The sequence below is a fragment of the Phoca vitulina genome, unplaced genomic scaffold, assembly GCF_004348235.1.
Source record: "Phoca vitulina isolate PV1807 unplaced genomic scaffold, GSC_HSeal_1.0 scaffold58, whole genome shotgun sequence".
In the NCBI taxonomy this organism is placed as follows: domain Eukaryota; kingdom Metazoa; phylum Chordata; class Mammalia; order Carnivora; family Phocidae; genus Phoca; species Phoca vitulina.
The window spans coordinates 9,824,147-9,842,652 of record NW_022589761.1 but is presented as its reverse complement, the minus strand read 5'-3'; the positions used below and the strand labels follow the sequence as shown (position 1 = coordinate 9,842,652).

General features: G+C 53.9%; 1 protein-coding gene across 7 annotated transcripts; it reads left to right on the top strand.

Moving 5' to 3' along the window:
- Positions 1-133: 133 nt before the first annotated feature.
- COQ8B (coenzyme Q8B) lies at positions 134-17,831 on the top strand. 7 transcript variants are annotated; one of them, XM_032390649.1, is made up of 15 exons: positions 134-153; positions 1,398-1,502; positions 1,640-1,759; positions 1,905-1,971; positions 3,553-3,630; positions 6,476-6,598; positions 6,743-6,828; positions 8,089-8,229; positions 8,325-8,406; positions 9,210-9,303; positions 11,177-11,318; positions 11,445-11,552; positions 13,617-13,682; positions 16,429-16,515; positions 16,939-17,831. In XM_032390649.1, the coding sequence occupies exons 2-15, from the start codon at positions 1,401-1,403 to the stop codon at positions 17,218-17,220; spliced, it is 1,578 nt and encodes a 525-aa protein (XP_032246540.1). In that variant the 5' UTR covers positions 134-153; positions 1,398-1,400; the 3' UTR covers positions 17,221-17,831. The 7 variants fall into 7 exon arrangements, with proteins under 7 accessions (XP_032246540.1, XP_032246534.1, XP_032246539.1 ...); XM_032390643.1 differs by lacking the exon at positions 134-153 and adding an exon at positions 907-982; XM_032390648.1 differs by lacking the exon at positions 134-153 and adding an exon at positions 965-986.
- The last annotated feature ends 675 nt before the right edge of the window (positions 17,832-18,506 follow it).

The following is an 18,506-nucleotide window of genomic DNA, read 5'->3' as shown; positions in this document are numbered from 1 at the left end:
ACTGGGACAGAGACAGGGAGGTCTGATTTCCAACAAAAGGAGTTAGACAGTGAGGGGAGGGGGGAGGTTCTGTAAGGAAAGCGTCACATCCCTCCTCCCAGCGGTGGGAGAGATGCCCCAGCCAGCTGCTTCTATTCCAGACTGTGAGGAGGGGTGAGTCAGCCTGTTGTGGGGGGAGCAGGGTTTAGGCTTGCCTGCCCTCCCCCCGGCCCCCAAACACACACCCAGATGGGCTGGGAGCTGGTTTTCTGGGATGCCAGGGCTCCTGACTCAGCACTGGGAATCTTGGCTGAGTGTGTTCTGGGAAATGTCAGGCCTACAGGAAACAGAGGGCTCCCACTCACACCATCCCGCAGGTGGGCGGAGGCGGAGAGAGAGCAGGGTGTATGAGAGAACAGGGACCCAGTGTGCAAGGGGCTGAGTGTAAGGAGGTTTATGTACACGGGATAGTTGAGAATATGAGAGGGAGACAGTTGGCAAGCAAGGCATGGGGGTTTATATGTGCAAGGGAAGAAGCTGTGTGCCAGGATGGGGGTGTTTGAAGCAGAGGGTTGATGTGCAAAGGGGCTCCCAGTGCAAGGGAAATGTTTGCTGGGAAGATGTGTGTTCAAAGGAGAGAGGTCCGGTCTGCTGGGGATAAAAATAAGAAAGCAGGTTGGCAAGGTGTTCGTGCAGAGAAGAGATGCGGAGTTTGTAAGGGATGTTTGCAAAAAAGGCTGTGTGCAAAAAGAAAGGTCTGCCACTAAGGGCATAAAACCCCACGTGCGCGGCTCCCGCGGTGCCCCAACAATCCCAGCAGCCCTCAACGCCCACCCTTAGGCCCCGCCCCTAGCCCCGCCCCTCACGCACAGCGGGGCGTGCTATGCTCCAGTCAGTGAGCTGCTACTCCGCCATTGGCTAGCTAACCGGAGGGGGCGGGCGTGCAGAGACTCCCGGAAGCGCAAGAGGCTCCGGCTGATAGCGGACCCGGATCCTGGGAACAGTGGGTGCTTAGCAACGGGGGGAGGTGCCCAGTGACAGGCGGGGGGGGGGGGATTGTGGGTGCCTAGCAACAGAGAGGAAGGCGGTGCCTAGCAACGAGGGGGGCTCAGAGGAGTGGAGAGGTAGCCCTGGAGGATCTGTGGGTGTCTAGCAACGGGGGAGGACCCTAGCAACGGCGGGGAGTGGGACAGGGCGAAAGTGGGTTTTGGGAGGTGCGCAGGAAGAGCTATGGGTTCCTAGCAACCAGAGAGGGAACCAGGAGAAACTGGGGGAACTATTAAACAGGAAAGGAAGTCATTGGTGGGTGGGAATCTTAGGGTGGACACACAGGAATGTGAGGGCTTAGCAAAGACAAGGGCAAAGCAGGGAGGTCAGTGCCAACTCCTACCCGAGTAATCCCTCCCCTTCTCCCTCAGGCGATGTGGCTGGAGGTGGGGTGCTTACTGCGGGGGACCTGTGGACAGCTGGGCCGGACTGTTGGTTTGCCTTGTGGGGCCCTGGGGCCTGGGCCCCACTGGTGGGTAAGAGGCTGGAGAGGGGTCTCCCAGGGGGAGAGGCTGAGGGAGGTTTTAGGGTATAAAAATGACAGGGAGGGGTCCAAAAGGGCCAGGCAGATCCCATGTCCTCCACTCCTTACCAATATCTGCTTTTCTTGCAGGGGCCATGTGGGGGTTCTCAGGCCCAAATGTTTCATAAGGATGGGCCTGGCAGAGGCCTGGGTGAGGAGGACATTCGCAGGATACGGGAGGCCCGGGTCAGGAAGACACCCCGGCCCCAGGTATCATTGTCTCCCACCCACCCAGCAGCACCCCCTGAAGGCAGCTGGCCTCCCAAGCTTGGGGAAGGGTATGGCGGCAGGTTGGTTGGACTCCCTGGGCGCTATGTTCACCTTCCCACCCTCAGACCTTCTCCCCATTTCCCAGCTGAGCGACCGCTCTCGAGAACGCAAGGTGCCCGCTTCCCGCATCAGCCGCTTGGCCAACTTTGGGGGTAGGTGTGACTGTGGGAGATTGTGACCTAGATCAGAGGAGGCCACGTTTACAGAATGAAGCAAGGGGGAGAGGGTGAATCAGAGACAGGGAGAGGAGTGAGAGATGGAAAAGAGAAGGAAGGCAAAGGCCTGCAAAGCCAAGAGAAATAGAGGAAGGTAACATTTATTGAGCACTTGGAATGTGGAAGGCCCCATGTACACTCGATCTCTCTGCACTGAATTGATGTGTGTTAATTTCCACTCTATAAATGAGGAAATGGAGGCAAAGGGAAGCGAAGTGACTTGACCCCAGGTTATGCAGCAGGATTGTTCAAACTTCACGTCACAGTCTGCATGAAATAATTCAGGGGGTTGCAACCAGCATTAAAAAGAATAGAATGGGGGGCACCTGTGTGGCTCAGTCGGTTAAGCGTCTGACTTTGGCTCAGGTAATGATCTCAGGGTCCTCGGATGGAGCCCCAGGCTCAGCTGGGAGTCTGCCTCTCCCTCTCCCTCTGCCCCTCCCCCTGTTTGTGCTCGCTCTCTCTCAAATAAATAAAAATCCTAAAAATAAAAAAAGAGTAGAATGGTGCACATGTAGAATGAAGGAAATTCTTGTTTCATGAAATATATATATATATATATCTACTGTTATAATGCATATGTCTTCTTTAGGGTGGATCGTGGTTCAAATTTTAAAGATACCAATTCACAGTATAAAGAGGGAGTTAAATGCACTGGTTAAGAGCTTTGATACCAGGCTGCCCAGGGTTCAAGGGGTGATTCTGCCGCATTCTCACTTTGTGACCCTGGACGAGTTACTTAACTTCTCTGAGCCTCAATTTCTTTTTCTCTTCTGTGAGGATGAAATGAGTTAATCCATATAAGGCACCAGTAATGGTTCCTGGCGTGTAGCAAGCACCCAGAAAATGTCCGTACGATGATTTGCAGAGAAGGTGACGGTGGAAGAGGCAGAGAGACTCAAGATGTCTTTAGCGACAAGGGGACCGAGGAGGGAGGGGAAATCAAAGCCAAAAGATAAGATCAAAAGGAGGGACAGAGAGAAAGAGGCCTGAACTGACGTGCCAGATGGGGGGAGGGGGAGAGACGGAGAAAAACCAACTTAGACAAGGAGAGGTGAGCATGAAGAAGACGAAGTGTGACAGAGAAAGGGGAGTCACAGGAAGACAGAGACCCAGGGGGATCATTTCGGGGCCTTCTTACCCTTAGCTGCACACTAGAATCATCTGGAATGCTTAAAATATGTATGTAAATTCCAAGGCTCATCTCAGACCATAGAACCTCAGCCTCTTATTTATCAAAGCTCCTCACATGACTCAGATGTGCAGCCAGGGGTGAGAACCGCTGACCCGGGAGACAGACGTGAACAGAGTGATGGAGAAAGAGGGAGCCGCACCTCAAAGGGAACCCCAAGCAGGGAGAGAGTGAGTAAGAGATGGAGTTGGGGACAGAGAGAAGCAGAGAGTTGCCAACAGAGAGCTGGGAGACAGGTTGCTTCGAGAGAGGCTGAGAGCAGACAGGGGGTCGGGGGACAAGGCCCGGTGGCAGGCAGGTACCCAGACTCCTCTCTCACTCCCCAGGACTGGCTGTGGGCTTGGGGCTGGGAGCGCTGGCTGAGGTAGCCAAGAAGTCCCTGCTGGAAGGACGTCTACCATCAGGTGAGTGGGTGTGTCACACTACCTGGGTTCAGACCCTGGCTTTGCTGTGTGACCTAGGCTGAGTGGCTTCACCTCTCCGAGCCCAGTTTTCTCATCCGGAAAATGGATGATCATGTACCCACCTCTCACGGTTGTGATGGGCGGAAGCCTATCGTGTGAGAAAAATAATTGGAGTTGAGTTCCTAAAACTCCGAGCAGGAGAGGAAAGCTGAGAATAGGAGTGTTGGGGGGGGGGGGGGGGGTCTGTGGACAACAGAGATGGAAAGACGTGTGTGGAGATTAGCACTGGTGGCTAAGATTCCCCAACAAGCCCACGTCCGGAAGCAAAAATGGGGCTGGATATTTTGGATGAAAAAGAGACTAAGGCCCTAGTAACTGACAAATGGAATGTGTGACCCATGATTGAATGTCAGCCTGAGAAAAATAACTATCAAAGACTTTGGGGACAACTGGGAACATCTGAATTTGGACTGAAGAGCAGATAGGAAAGAATCTGTGTTCATGTTCGTAGGCACGATAATGGCACTGTGATTGAGTAGGGGAATATCCTTATTTTTAGCACAAGTTGTGTGCAACTACATGCAAATGGGTCTGCAAAAAGTAAGGGCGAGTGTTTGGGCACATACACATAGATAAATTATGCAGGTGAGGCCGAAGGTGAAAAGTTTGAATCGGAAAAAAAAAAAAAAAGTTTGAATTGGATATGCGGGTGTCCGTGATGCTGTGCGTGTGACTTTTCTGTTCATTTGGATTTTTTTTTTTTCCAAATAAAAAGGTGGGTGTAAGTGGAGGATTAGGCTTGAGGTAAGACCAAACCCTGCTCTGCCACTTCTATGCTGTGTGACCCAGGGCCAGGCACTGTACCTCTCTGAATGTCCTGCCTCCTCACCTTGAAAATTAAAGCATTGGTAGTTCTTACTTTTTGGCTAATTGTCGGGATTCAGCCAGAGAATCCAGAGACCCTTGGAATTCTGCCTGGCACAGGGTGAGCCCTAGCTAGATAAAGAGCTCAATAATATTTTTTATCAAATAAATAAAAGCTTAATAAACACTTGATTGAATAATCCTATAATTTGCATGTAGAGCCGGGCACATATCCTAAGCGTATAGCTTGGTTCATTTTCACAAAGTGGATACATCTGTGTGCCCAGATCAAGAAACCCTAAGACAGCGCGCCTGGGTGGCTCAGTTGTTAAGCGTCTGCCTTCGGCTCAGGTCATGATCTCAGGGTCCTGAGATCGAGCCCCGCATCGGGCTCCCTGCTCCGCGGGAAGCCTGCTTCTCCCTCTCCCACTCCCCCTGCTTGTGTTCCCTCTCTCACTGTGTCTCTCTCTGTCAAATAAATAAATAAAATCTTTAAAAAAAAAAAAAAAAAAGAAACCCTAAGACAGCAGTTCTCAAACTTTCAGTCTCAGGATCCCTGCACACCCTTACAACTTAGGAATGGATAAACAAAACATGTTATATTCACACGATGGGATATTATTCAGCTATAAAAGGGAATGAAGTACTGATCCATGCTACAATGTGGATGAATCTTGAAAACTATCCTAAGTGAAAGAAGCCAGACACAACAGGTCACATACCGTATGATTCCATTCATATGAAATGTCCATAGAGACCGCAGATTAATGGTTCCCGGAGACTCGGGGTGGGGGGGTGGTTGGGAGAAATGGGGGGTGACTGCTAATAGGTATGGGGTTTCTTTTTGGGCTGTGAAAATGTTTCAAAATTACTTATGGTGATGTACAACTCTGAATGTACTAGAAGCCATTGAACTGTATACCTTAAATGGGTGAGTTACACGATTTATGAATTACATCTCAATAAAAAATAGAATGAGGACCCCAAAGAACCCACTTGTGGATTATATTTGGGGGTTATATTTGTGGATATTTACTGCATTAGAGATTAAAACGATTTTTTTTTTGTTTCAAGTGTTATTTAAATTCTAATTGGTTAACATATAGTGTAATATTAGTTTCAGGAGAAAACAAATTTTTAGAATGCAAGAATACACACACACACGTGCATTCCATCAGCTGTCAGAGCAATGGTATCATCACAGGTCATGGAGTTTCTGGAAAACTCCACTGAGCATTTATGGGAGAATGAGAGTAAAAAGGGGCAAATAACATTAATATGATTATGAAAATAGTTTTGATCTTACAGAGCCTCCTGAAGGGTCTCAGGGACCCTCAGGGTTCCCGGAATCACACTTTGAGAATCACTGCCCTCATTCTCCAAAAGCTTCTATCTGCCCTGTCTTGGCTTCTCATCCCACCAAGGGAAACCACTGTCTTGGCTTCTGACCACCAAGATTAGTTTTTTGACTGGTTTTGCTCTTTACGCCAATGTAATCAGACAGCGTGTCCTCATACATGTCTGGCTGCTTTTGCTCAACATTCTGTCTGCGGGATGCCGCCATGTTGCTGCGGGTAGATGGAGGTGGTTTATTCAGTGCTGTAGGAGTCCCTGTGTGACTGTTCCAGCATGCCTTTGTTCATCCTATTGACAGTCATTGGGTTATTTCCAGTTGGGGACCATTGTGAATAGTGCTGCTGTGAACCATCTTGGAATAACTGTCAATGGACACACATATGCCTTTTCCTGGGTATATACCTAGGAGAGAAATTATGTCGGCCATAGGTGTGTGCTCTACTGGAAACTTCCCAAAGGGCTTGTGCCACGACACTCATCAGCAATATGGGTGTTTAGGGTGCCCCACATCCTTGCCAACACTTGGTATTGTCGGTTTCATTTTAGCCATCCTGGGGGTTATGCAGCGGTGCTATAATGATGTTTTGTGTGGTCGTAATACTAACGATTATTCTCGCCACCCCAGAGAGCAGCTCCCGGCCAGGCTCCAGCCCTTTCCTGTCAGAGGCCAATGCCGAGCGGATTGTGCAGACCTTGTGTACAGTTCGGGGGGCCGCCCTCAAGGTTGGCCAAATGCTCAGCATCCAGGGTACAGCATGACCCTCGACTCCTGACCCTTGACCTCACTCCTTCCGCACCCCCACCCACCCGCCAGCGCAGACTTCAGATATCCCCACAGGGGCCCCTCCTCGCCTCCTCCCTCACTGCTTCCCTTGTCCCCCTGTCTCCCCAGACAACAGCCTCATCAGCCCTCAGCTGCAGCGCATCTTCGAGCGTGTCCGCCAGAGCGCCGACTTCATGCCTCGCTGGCAGATGCTGGTGAGTGCCCTGGCCGGGAAGGCTGGTGAGGGAGGCGGGCTCCACCTGCCTGAGCCCCCTGGCTTCATTGCTGAAGCCTCAGTTTCCCCATCTGTAAAATGGGGATCACTGAAGCACCATCTCGGCGAGTTGTTGAGATAATGACATGAGAGAATGGTGCAGAGTGCTTAGACCAGTCCCTGGCAGGCTCAGGGCTTTGTCACGGCTACTGAAGAGGCCGGGAGTGCAGTGGTTAGGGGACCAGACTTTGTGAGTTCAAATCCCGGCTCTGCCGGCTATTGCCTGTGTGATCTCAGACATGTGGCCTGACCTCTCTGTGCCTCAGTTACCTCATCTGTAACTGGCCATAGTGAGAGCAACACCCACATCATAGGGTTACGTAAATTAGTATATGTAAAGCACTTCGAAAGGGCCCCTGACACACCATGAGTGACATGCTAGTTCTAGCTGTTATTAGTACTAGATTTTTTTTTAAAGATTTATTTACTTGAGAGAGAGCACGCGTGTGTGAGTGGGGGCAGTGAGGGAGGGGCAGAAGAGAGAGACTCTCAAGCAGACTCCGCACCGAGCGCCAAAGTGGGGCTCCATCTCACAACCCTGAGATCATGACCCGAGCTGAAATCAAGAGTCAGACGTTTCACCGACAGAGCCACCCAGGCGCCCCAGTACTAGTTTTTCTTAATTAAAGGAGATTGTGTCTGTAAATGGGTTGGCACAGCACCTGGCACCGAGTAACTGCCCAAGACATGAACTGTTCTTCTAGTGACTGGGCAAGGGTGTGGAATCCTGATCCAGCTGCCTTCCTTCTGATCTCTGCTCTGCTCACTTGCCCTGTGGCCCTGGATCATTGGTGCCCCTCTCCGAGCCACTATGGACAGGTCCCAGCCCACAGGAAGCCCTCTGTAAATGTTAGCTCTTCTTCATCACATTAACTTTGAGTTGATAATACAGTTTAGGAGTATAATGAAGGATTATCAGTCTTGACCGTACATAATAGCAGTCCCCAAATTGGCCCACACAGCCTTGGGAGTACAGGCTGAGGCTGGGCCTCCCAGTCTGCCAGCACCTGGCTTGTCACCTCGGCCAAGAGACTTCTCTGTGAGCCTCAGTCTCCTCATCTGTGAAGTTGGGTAGTAGCCAGGAGCATAGCCCCGAGCCCGGCATGTGGTGAATGGGCTTATTCACATAAAGCGCTCAGCACAGGGAGTGAACTCAGCTGCCTATAACTGCAACGATGATTGTTTCAACCACTGTTCCCAGAAAGTTCTCGAAGAGGAGCTCGGCAGGGACTGGCAGGCCAAGGTGGCCTCTTTGGAGGAGGTGCCCTTTGCTGCTGCCTCGATCGGGCAGGTGCACCAGGGCATGCTGAGGGATGGGACGGAGGTGGCTGTGAAGATCCAGGTGAGGGGGGGGCGGGGAGGCGGGGCAGGGGTGGGAGTGGGCCCCTTGCTGTCCCAGAGGCGTGACTCCCGCCCTCTGTCCCTCCCTGCTCACAGTACCCAGGCGTGGCCCAGAGCATCCAGAGTGACATCCAGAACCTGCTGGCGGTGCTCAAGATGAGTGTGGCCCTGCCCGAGGGTGAGGCGCCACTCCACCCCTGACCGTGGGAGGGATGCCTCGACGGGAGAAAGTGGGGCTGGATGGAGGGAGAGAGGCCAGCTCGGGGCAGGGTGTGCCCATGTGTGTGTGTGTGTGTGTGTGTGTGTGTGTGTGCGCGCGCGCGCGCGCGCGTGTGTGTTGTGTGTGTGAGCGTGGGCGACTGTGCAAGTCCGTGTGTTTGCGACAGAAAGAAGGGACACCAAGGCAGGGAGAGCCCAGAGAGTCTGAACGTGTGAGAAAAGGCAAACTTAGAGATTCTGACAGACCCAGAGCCAGAAGCCCACACTGACATTTGGAAACAGACACCCAGGATGCCCAGAGAGGGCCTGGAGGTCTGGAAAAGAGCCACAGAAGCAGGAAGGGAGCATAAGCCAGACCTCGTGTGTGTGTGTGTGTGTGTGTGTGTGTGTGTGTGTGTGTGTGGCACTTGGAAGTAAGATTTTGAGGCCCTGAGGACAGTGTGAGAGACTATGAAAAAGAGACAGGGTAGGTGGCACGTGTGACCATGAAAGAGCTGCCTGGGGCCTGGCGCGCGTGCCTGAGAAAGAGACCCCAGGAGGGAGACTGCAGGGGAGGCCGCGGCTCTGTGAAGGCCGGAGGGGAGGTGTGTGTGGACAGATGATGTGGTAAAAGGCAGGGAGCAGGTGTGAGGGGCTGTGACACACAGACAGCGAGAGACCTGACTGGCAAGAGAAGACAGCCCTGAGTGGAAAGCCTGGGGGGTGGCTGTCATGCTGGGGCCGGGCTGGGGCCTTCCCTGCCTGACGCGGCTGCCCCCTCAGGCCTGTTCGCTGAGCAGAGCCTGCAGGCCTTGCAGCAGGAGCTGGCCTGGGAGTGTGACTACCGTCGGGAGGCAGCTTGTGCCCAGAACTTCAGGTGAGCTGAGCCCCCCTCAGGCCCCCCAGGCCCCCCTCCCAGGATGAGCAGGAAGTGGAGGCCTGGGGTGGAGCCAGCAAACTCTTTTTTTCTCCTCATTTGCTCACCCCTCCCTCCATTCACTCCTGACTTGATTTAACCCGTGTCCTCTGTGAGCTTGGGCATGTCACTTCCTCTCCCTGTCAGTTTTCTCATCTGGCAAATGGGAGGCACGACCACTATAGTCTGGTGGGGGAGATGGACTTGTCAGCAGGCACTTAGTCACGCCGTGAGATACCACCACACCGCTGGACGGGCAAAGCATTAACGGTCTGACACTGTCACGGGTGGGAGAGAACAGGGCTCCAGGTCATCCCTCATGCCCTTATCCACTGTGGGCAGGAGGAGGCTTTGAGATCAGCGTTTCGGAGAACAGTCTGGCTTCATCAAGGCCCAGTATTCTCATACAACCCGATAACTGCCCTCCTTGCTAAACAAATGCTGTAGGGACGCTTAGGCCGGTATACGCCGTCAGCCTTTTCCAGAATGCTCAGAGCAGCAATCGCCCTAAACTGGACACAACCCAAATCTATCAAATTCACCCAGCAAGGTAGATAAATAAATGATGGTATATTCACCAGCGGAATATCACACAGCAGCGAAAATGAATGAACTCAGCTACAAGGGAACAACGTGGTTGTATCTTAGAAGCATCATGGTGTGCAGCAGTTAATTACACCCAGTGAGGTCCTCTACTGCATGGCCCATGGGTGTCCTGGGCCAAGGTGTGTAGATACGGAGCGAGAGAAGGGGCAGCGGCAGAGGGCAGTGGTTCCAGGCATGGGCCCTGGACTCAGATGTGGGATCCAGTCCCAGGTCAGCCCTTAACTGGCTGGGTGGCCTGGATCCGCACCCTTAGGAGAGCATCCTCCTCATAGGGGAGTGAGGGGGCAAAAAGGGGATTGTGTTAATTAATGCTTGGCACAGGGCCTGGCCCAAGCGGAGCGGTTCAAACAAGGACAAAAATAACAAGCCCCGAAGTGGGACCCTGAAGAGAAGAGTATGAAGTGGGCTGGGCCAGGGCACTCCTGTATGGGATCTGGAAGCCCCCATCCCTCCAGGATTTACCAGTGCCTTTAGAATAAAACCCAGATCATTCCCCTGGCCTGCCCCATCTCACTGCCCCCAGCCCCAGCCATCCCACAGGTCTCAACCAGGGATCTTGCTCATATTCTTTGCCTCCCAAGTCTTACACTGACACACTTAACTCAATCTATTATTGGTCTGTTTGTATATTTGTTAAGAGTGTGGTCTCTGGTGTCTGAGGGGCAGGCCCAGAGCTCATCCACTGCTCTGTCCCCCAGCATCATCCCACACAGGGACAGACACCAAGAAGGAGTCAGTACTAACCGGTGTTCAGAGTAATGACTCCAAGGATTGGCCAATGAATATCACTATAGACTTGGAGATTTGTATATCAGCAATGCTTTTTTTGGACGGGTTAATTAATAAATTGATGAAAAAGTAATGCTCATCAAGTTTAATACATCAAGCTCTATCCTGGGGCAACCGGAAGTCATAGAGGTATTTCCGGTAGGGAAGTGGTAACTGGGGCTCCAGCAGCACCCAGTTTAGGGGTAGGCACAGAGTAGGCACTACGGAGATATTTGATGAATGAGTGAATGGGTGAATGAATGAAATGTCTGAATGAATATCAGTCCGGCCAGGAGTTGGCCATCGCTCAGGACAGAGAGGCACGAGGAGGGAAGGCAAGACATAGAAGGCAAGACTCCATGTTCCTGGAGCACTCCTCAGAGGAAGAGGAGGAGGCCTGAGCTGGGCCACAGGGGCCTGAAGCATGAGGTCCCGCCCCTCCCCCTCCCTTCTGCCCCAGGCAGTTGTTGGCAGATGACCCCTTCTTCCGGGTGCCCGCCGTGATTAAGGAGCTGTGCACAACGCGGGTGCTGGGCATGGAGCTGGCCGGAGGGGTCCCCCTGGACCAGTGCCAGAGCTTGAGCCAAGACATCCGGAACCAGGTACGGGGTCTCGAGGGGGCAGTAGGGAGGGCACTGCCCCTGGGCTGGTAGGGCTGGCCAGACCCGCAGAGAGGGCTCTATAGGGGCGGATGACTCTGAGATGTCTGTTCCTCCTCCCCACTCCAGATCTGCTTCCAGCTCCTGAGGCTGTGTCTGCGGGAGCTGTTTGAGTTCCGATTTATGCAGACAGACCCCAACTGGGCCAACTTCCTGTATGATGCTTCCAGCCACCAGGTTGGTTCCTTATGATGTGGATCACGGTACATTAGCTGCTTTAACAGATAGTTCCCTATGTTTCAGTAGCTCGACACAATAGTAGTTATTACCCACATGACAGGCCGGAGTGGCCCTCCTCCACATGGTGACGCAGGGACCCAGGCTCCTTCCCTTCTGTGATTGTGCCATCCCCTAAGGCTTGCAATGCTCTCCTTCCAGTGAAAGGGGAAAGAGAGATTAAGAGGGTTGCGCCCTGCCTAATTGCTTTGGCCAGAAGTGACACGTTGTTTCCTATACCATTCCATTGATAAGAACTGGTCACACATTGATAAGAACTGGTTGAGGTGCAAGGGATGCTGGGAAATGGAATCTCCGCTAGGCAGTGGTTCCCTAGGGGCACAGTTTTTGGAAGGCAGCTGGTCATCACTGCCACACCCGTCATTCATGTAACACACCGAGCATCTACTGCCTCTTGACAGTGGTGCCAAGACAATCCTGATCCTCGCCTTCTCAGAGTTCCCAGTCTATGGAGGGACCCGTGACCAGACAGTGATGACTGAGCAGTTAGTACCGTGATGGGGAAGCACAGGCCAGAGTGGTCAGTGACGGGGGAGGCACAGGGGGCCGTGGGGAGCCAGGGAAAGTGACTGACCCGGCACCAGGTCAGTGAGGTCAAGGAAGCCTTCTCGAAAGATGTGCCCTTAAAGCTGAAACCAGAGAGATGAGAAGGGGACAGCCACCTGAAGAGCAGGAAAGGGAGAGCGTTCCTGGCAGAGGACACAGGTAGCCAAAGGCCTGGGGTAAGGGTTCGGACTGAAAGACTCAGTGAGCGTGGCTGCCAAATGGCTCTCTAAAGTGGTCTGTACCCATTCCGTCCCCAGAGGGATCTTTTGAAAACACAAATCTGGCCAAATTGTCCCTTCCATGGCTCCCCAGCCACCTCAGGATCAAGTCTGAGCCCTTTGCTGAGTGCAGTGTGGACCCACTGAGTCTCCAGCCTCAGTCCCTTGCCACCCCCTCCCTGCCCAGTGCACAGATAGCTTGTGTCCCTGCTAGGCTCACACCACACCACAGGGAAGTATTTTTCTACTCAGGGTGAGAGGGGCAGTGATATGAGTCCTGATATCAATTTATTGGGTCTCAACAGCACTTTTTGTTTTAAAGCCATAGAATAGAAGGTGCCAGTGTGTCGCAGATGGGAGGGATCCATATTATTTTGGGATGCTTTTGTTTGACCTTATAGTTGGGTGTGCCTGGGTACTGGTGCCCGAATAAAATCTGTATTTCTTGCTGTGGGTTGTGACCAATAGTGTGAACTCCACTGCCCTAGAGAAACTCTTATACATGTGCCCATTGGGCACTGTTTTTAATAGCAGAACCCAGAAACAACCACAGTGTCCATCGGCCAGATAAATGCACTGTGATATATTTACACGATGAAGTCCTTACACAGCAGTGAAAAAAATGAATGAGCTAGAGCTGAACATAGCAATGGGGATAAGTTGCAAAACCATGTTGGGCACAAAGAACAAGCCGCAGGATAACTATCATAAATACCATTTATATGAAGTTTTAAAACACGCAAAGCATGCCTATTTATTGTTCACAGGTGCACACATATGTAGAGAATGTGGAAATGCACACATGGGAATTTCAGCAAATAATAGTTTAGTAATGATAATCTCGGGAAAGTGGTGACCCTGGAAGAGAGGAAGGGGGAGGTTGGATAAGGCCGGGGTCCATGGGAGGCTCCACCTGGATTGGTAATTTTTAATATTTTAAGCGGGCTGCTGGGATTTGTAGGTGTTCATTTTATTTTTCCACATATTTTATTTAGATTTTTTTTCTATGCCTAAAACATATTGTTATAAAAAATAGGACCCAATATAAAAGCCAGGTCCCTTCAGTTTCATATGGGGGTGGATAGGAAGTGTGGAGATGGGAGGCCAGGAATCCAGGGAGGCAGCATGGCAGGGATTCTGACGAGGGGCACGGTGTGGGAATGGACCTGGGTCCCCCCACCTCAGACAGTGGGGAGTGGTGGTGGACTCCCAGCATCCCTTTCACCATCTCTTGTCCCAGGTGACCCTGTTGGACTTTGGTGCAAGCCGGGAATTTGGGACCGAATTCACAGACCATTACATCGAGGTGAGTCCCCCCCAACCCTGGGGTCTTTGAAGGGCCTCAAGCCCAATACTGAGGCAAGGGTGAGAAGGAGAAATATAGTATCTGGAATTAAGAAATCATATAGAATAGTAATAGTAATAACTAATAAATAAAAAGCCCTTAATATGATGTCAGGTACTGTTTGAGGTACTGTCCATGTGGTAACTGATCTAAACCACAGAGCAACTGTATGGGGTCAGGACCATTTTTAAGCATTTTTTAAAAGTTTTATTTATTTATTTGAGAGAGTGCGTGCGCGTGCACACACACAAGTGGGGGGAGGGGCAGAGGGAGAAGCAGACTCCCGCTGAGCAGGGAGCCCAACACAGGGGCCCAATCCCAGGACCCAGAGATCATGACCTGAGCTGAAGGCAGATGCTTAACCAACTGAGCCACCCAGGCACCCCGGGTTAGGACCATTCTTTAGTCCCATTTTACAGATGAAGTTACTGGAGCTCAGAGAAGTTAAGTCACTTGCTCTAGGTCACAGCAGACCTGGGATTCAGACTCAGGGAGCCTAGCTCCCAAACCCTGACTAGCCCCGGATGGCCCACGGTGGCCATCCTGCCCCCTCCCCACACCCCAGGCTGTCCCAGGCCTTGGTATTCAGCCTTACACTCACATACCTCCCTGGCTGGATGCTCCCTGGGGGCAGCTCTCTCCTCAGGAACATCTGTTGTCCGTCCTTCCCACCCACCTACCTAAGGCATCTCATTAATTTGTTGAGATTGACTATTTGATGTGGGTCTTCTACTCATTTACTCATCAATTCCAACATTCTCTGACAACCCCCTGTGCCCAGCCCTGTTCTAGGCAATACCAACCCAGTGACTAATCCAACCCAGTCTCCGCCTTCACGGAGCTCACAGACCAGGACAGGGATGGACGCTGTCAGGGCTGGAATGGGGGAGCACAGGAGACTGTGGAGCCCAGAGGAGGAGCCTGGGCCAGCCTAGGGGGTCAGGGAGAGCTTCCTGGAGGAAGAGGCATCAAGAGTTGAGACCTGAGGGATGAGGAAACCAACCAGGAAGAGGCAAGGAGGGTATTCCGGACTGATAAACATACAAAGGCCAAGAGGAGAGAAGGCGTATTCCCATTAGAGCAACGCTTCTCAAACTTAGTGTCTATGAGACACTCACCCGCCCCCACTACCGACATGAGCCTATTAAATGCAAATCGTGGTCTGGAGTCTGGCATAAGATGCTGCATTTCTAACACACTCCCAAGTGATGCCAAAGCGACTGGTACAGGGACCACACTTTGAGTAATCAGTCCTGGAGGACCAAAAGGAAGTTCATTTCTGACTGGGCCAGCAGGTGAGGGGTGGAGCAAGAACCACTCTGAGTCTGAAAAGCCATGCTTTGCACCTTGTACTTTATCCAGGTGCTGTGGGGACCCACAGAAGGGATTTGAGCAGGGGCGGGACAGAGAAGTAGAAAACTCCCTCAGGAAAGCAGGTAGCCTTTGAGACTGGGGGCTGGGAGCCCAGGGAAGGGAAGAGAAGACAAGGCCCAGGGCTCTGGCTTGGGAACTGGGGGATGGTGGGGCCACCCCTGACATAGGGCAGGAAGGACGAGCTGGCAACCCCCCCCCCCCCCACAGGCTCCTTGGGCCCTCTCTCCAGGCCACTTGAGGCACAGAGCCAAGGCCTCTCTCTCTGGGTAGGTGGGACATCTTATGTGTCCCCCTAACCGCCCCCCCCCAGGCCTATTTGGCATGGCTCTCCTCCGGTCTCCCCAGCCTTTTCCAGTTTAAAAAAAAACCCCGCCACACCGGTCCCTGAGGACCACAGGCCTGACAGATGGCCAGACAGGCTCGGGCAGGGGGAGCTGAGACAGACTAGAACTGCCAGATTGAATCCTGTATTTCCCTTCCTCCCGAGAAAGTGGTGAAGGTTTTCCCGCCTGGCCTTGCTGTTGTTCCATGAAGTAGGGACTTTTGCATCCTAATAGTGGTAGCTCCTCCCGGTCGTGGCGGATCCCACATGCAGGCCCGGTGCTACGCACTCCGCAGACACTTCCTCCTGCCTCCCGACAGCCACCCGTGAGGAAGATCCTTTCATCATCCCCGCTTCACAGATGAGAAAGCGGAGGCCCGAAGGCAAAGCGCCTTGCCCGGAATCTCTCAGCCGGCAAGTGGCAGAGCTGGGATGGGGCCCCAGCAGGCTGGCTCTCGCTTCTGTCTGTCCGAGCCCTCAACTCAACTCCTGCTCTCCCCATGCTCATTTGCCAAACAGAGGTTCACCAAGGGCCTCCCGAATGCCAGACCTTGAGCTGCAAGTCTGGTTGGGACTAAACCCAGCCGGCATCCCTGCTGTCCTGGGGCTCCAAGCCCAGTATAGGAGACAGACATGAACCAGGCAATCACAGAGACGGCCCAGTGGCAACCTCAGATGGAGTTCTGGGCCATGGTCACATCCTTGTCCAGTTGAGTGTTTGGACCCATGAATAGCACTTGACATTTATTTTCCTCCAGGCAGGCTCTGCATTCTAGGCCAGGTGGGAAAAGCCCCTGACTACCCCCTTACCCCCCACCATCACCATCCCCCCCCAGGCTCTGGAACAGTCCTGAGGGAGATATAGACAGGGACAAGGTGAGGAGGGAGAGGCTCCTAGGGGAGAGGACTTAAGTAGACCAGAATGTAGGGAGGGCCAGGCCAGTTTTCAAGACCCCTCCTTGAACCCCACTCCCTTGGCCTCTGACCTCTGCCAAACACCCAATTTCCCAGGTGGTGATGGCAGCAGCCAGTGGAGACAGAGACCGGGTCCTGCAGAAATCCCGGGACCTCAGGTTCCTCACGGGCTTTGAAACCAAGGTGGGAAACACTGCGGGGTTTGGGGGGCTGCTTATCTCTCCTGGGGGGGCTCTGGGGAGGAGTGGGGGGAATGGAGGCGGCTTGGCTACTCACAAACTATGGGGAAATGGGCCCCATTTCTCTCTTCTAGAGGGAGGGAGTGGGGGGCTGCTAGTGGGTACTGGGGGTGGAGGAGTGGAGGCTGTTTCTCTGTTCTAGAGTGAGGGCTGCTGGTCTCCCGGAGGCTCTGAGAGGAAGTAAAGAGCCATTTGGGGGAGGCCTGGGGGCTCTGGAAGGAGTGGAGGCTGCTTATGACTCCGGAGGGAGTAGGGGGCCTGCGTTTATACTGGAGGGTATGAGGGAGACGAGGGTGCTCATCCCTTCCAGGTTAGGTGGAGGGCTGTACCTCCACGCCGCGTGCCTCTTGCTCTCCCCCATCCATAGGCATTCTCGGAGGCCCACGTGGAGGCGGTGATGATCCTGGGGGAGCCCTTCGCCACCCCGGGCCCCTACGACTTCGGGGCAGGTGACACTGCCCGCCGAGTGCAGGGCCTCATCCCGGTGCTGCTGAAGCAGCGGCTGCGCCCACCGCCCGAGGAGACCTACGCCCTGCACCGCAAGCTGGCAGGGGCTTTCCTGGCCTGCGCCCGCCTCCGTGCCCACATCGCCTGCCAGGACCTCTTCCAGGACGCCTACCACCGCTACTGGGCCAGTCGCCAGGCGTAGCCACTGCCCCCGGCCTGTTTTGCCCGTGGCCTCCTGACCAAAAGGGACGTGTGGTCAGACCCGTTAGACAGCACCCCGGGATTCTGGCCCCAAAGCAGGCCATCCCCGGCTGTGATGCCTCCTTTCCATTCTCCTGCAGGTCGGGGACCGCCCCCCCCACCTTGGGCTTCCCAGTCTTGCCTAACTCCCTTCCTGGGATCTGGGGAACCCTCGGGCTAGGGAACTCCCAGCTTCACACCCCCATATCCTCCTCTCCCCACTCCAGAGTGGGCGTCCAGGAACTCTGCGCCAGGGATTAACTTATTTTTGCCAACATTTAAGAGTCTTAGGCCCCCTGCCCACCAGCATGCAGATCCAGACTCATGTAGATGGGGAGCCCCTCAATTCTGCCTCAGGTCTCCCACGGATCTGGCCAGTGAAAGGGGAGGGGCGGTGGTTGGTGGAGGCAGCCCTCACCTTTGCTGCCCTCACCCCTTCACCAGCTGCGTTCTCCCCATTCTCCCTGGCTCCATCTTTTCTATGTGTTGGGGAGGGGGTTAGGGGAGGGGGTTTGAAACTTCAGACGGGAATAAAAGCGGCTCCCCTTCCCGGCTATTTTCTCTGCGCTGGGGGGAGGGGGGTGTGTGGGGGGGGGAGGAGCTCTCAGCCTGCCTCCAGGTGCAGATGGCCTGCCCCCTCCCATCCTCTGGTCTGAAAGCCCCAGCCCAGCCTGGGCCATCTGTTGCCGGGAACCTCCTTCTACCCATTCCCTCCCACCCGCTCCCCCCCGCCCGCCCCGCCCGCCCCTCCCGCACGTGCTGACCACCTGCTCGAAAGGCTGTGGCAGCTGAGAAGGCCTGCCCCCCCCTCCCAACCTCCCAGGCTCCCCGCTCCCTCCCCTCGGCTCCCGGCAACCTCGCCTTTGCTAATGGGCCGTAATGCCCCTGCCAGCTGCTTTGCCAAACCCACAGGACTGAGTGGGAGCGGGGGTGCAGTAGTGGCCAGAACCGCGCCCTGGTCCCACCCCGGCGCCCCCGCCCCCGAAGCCGAACCGCTCACGCACTAGAACGCCGGGGTCTCTTCATTCCCCCTCCCCTTCCTTGCAAAAAGTGCCTCGTCACCGCTTCTGCCCGCCCCCGCTGGGCTGGGAGAACCGTGGGGTTAGCTGGAAGATTTGGGTATGTGGGGCGGCAAAGGGCTTCTTGATGCAGTTCTTTTACGGACATGGAACAGAAGGGGACCTGAGGTCAAGGGTCACGGAGGGGAAGAGAGCCCACGCCTAGACGGGCCTGGGGGAAGGTCTCAGC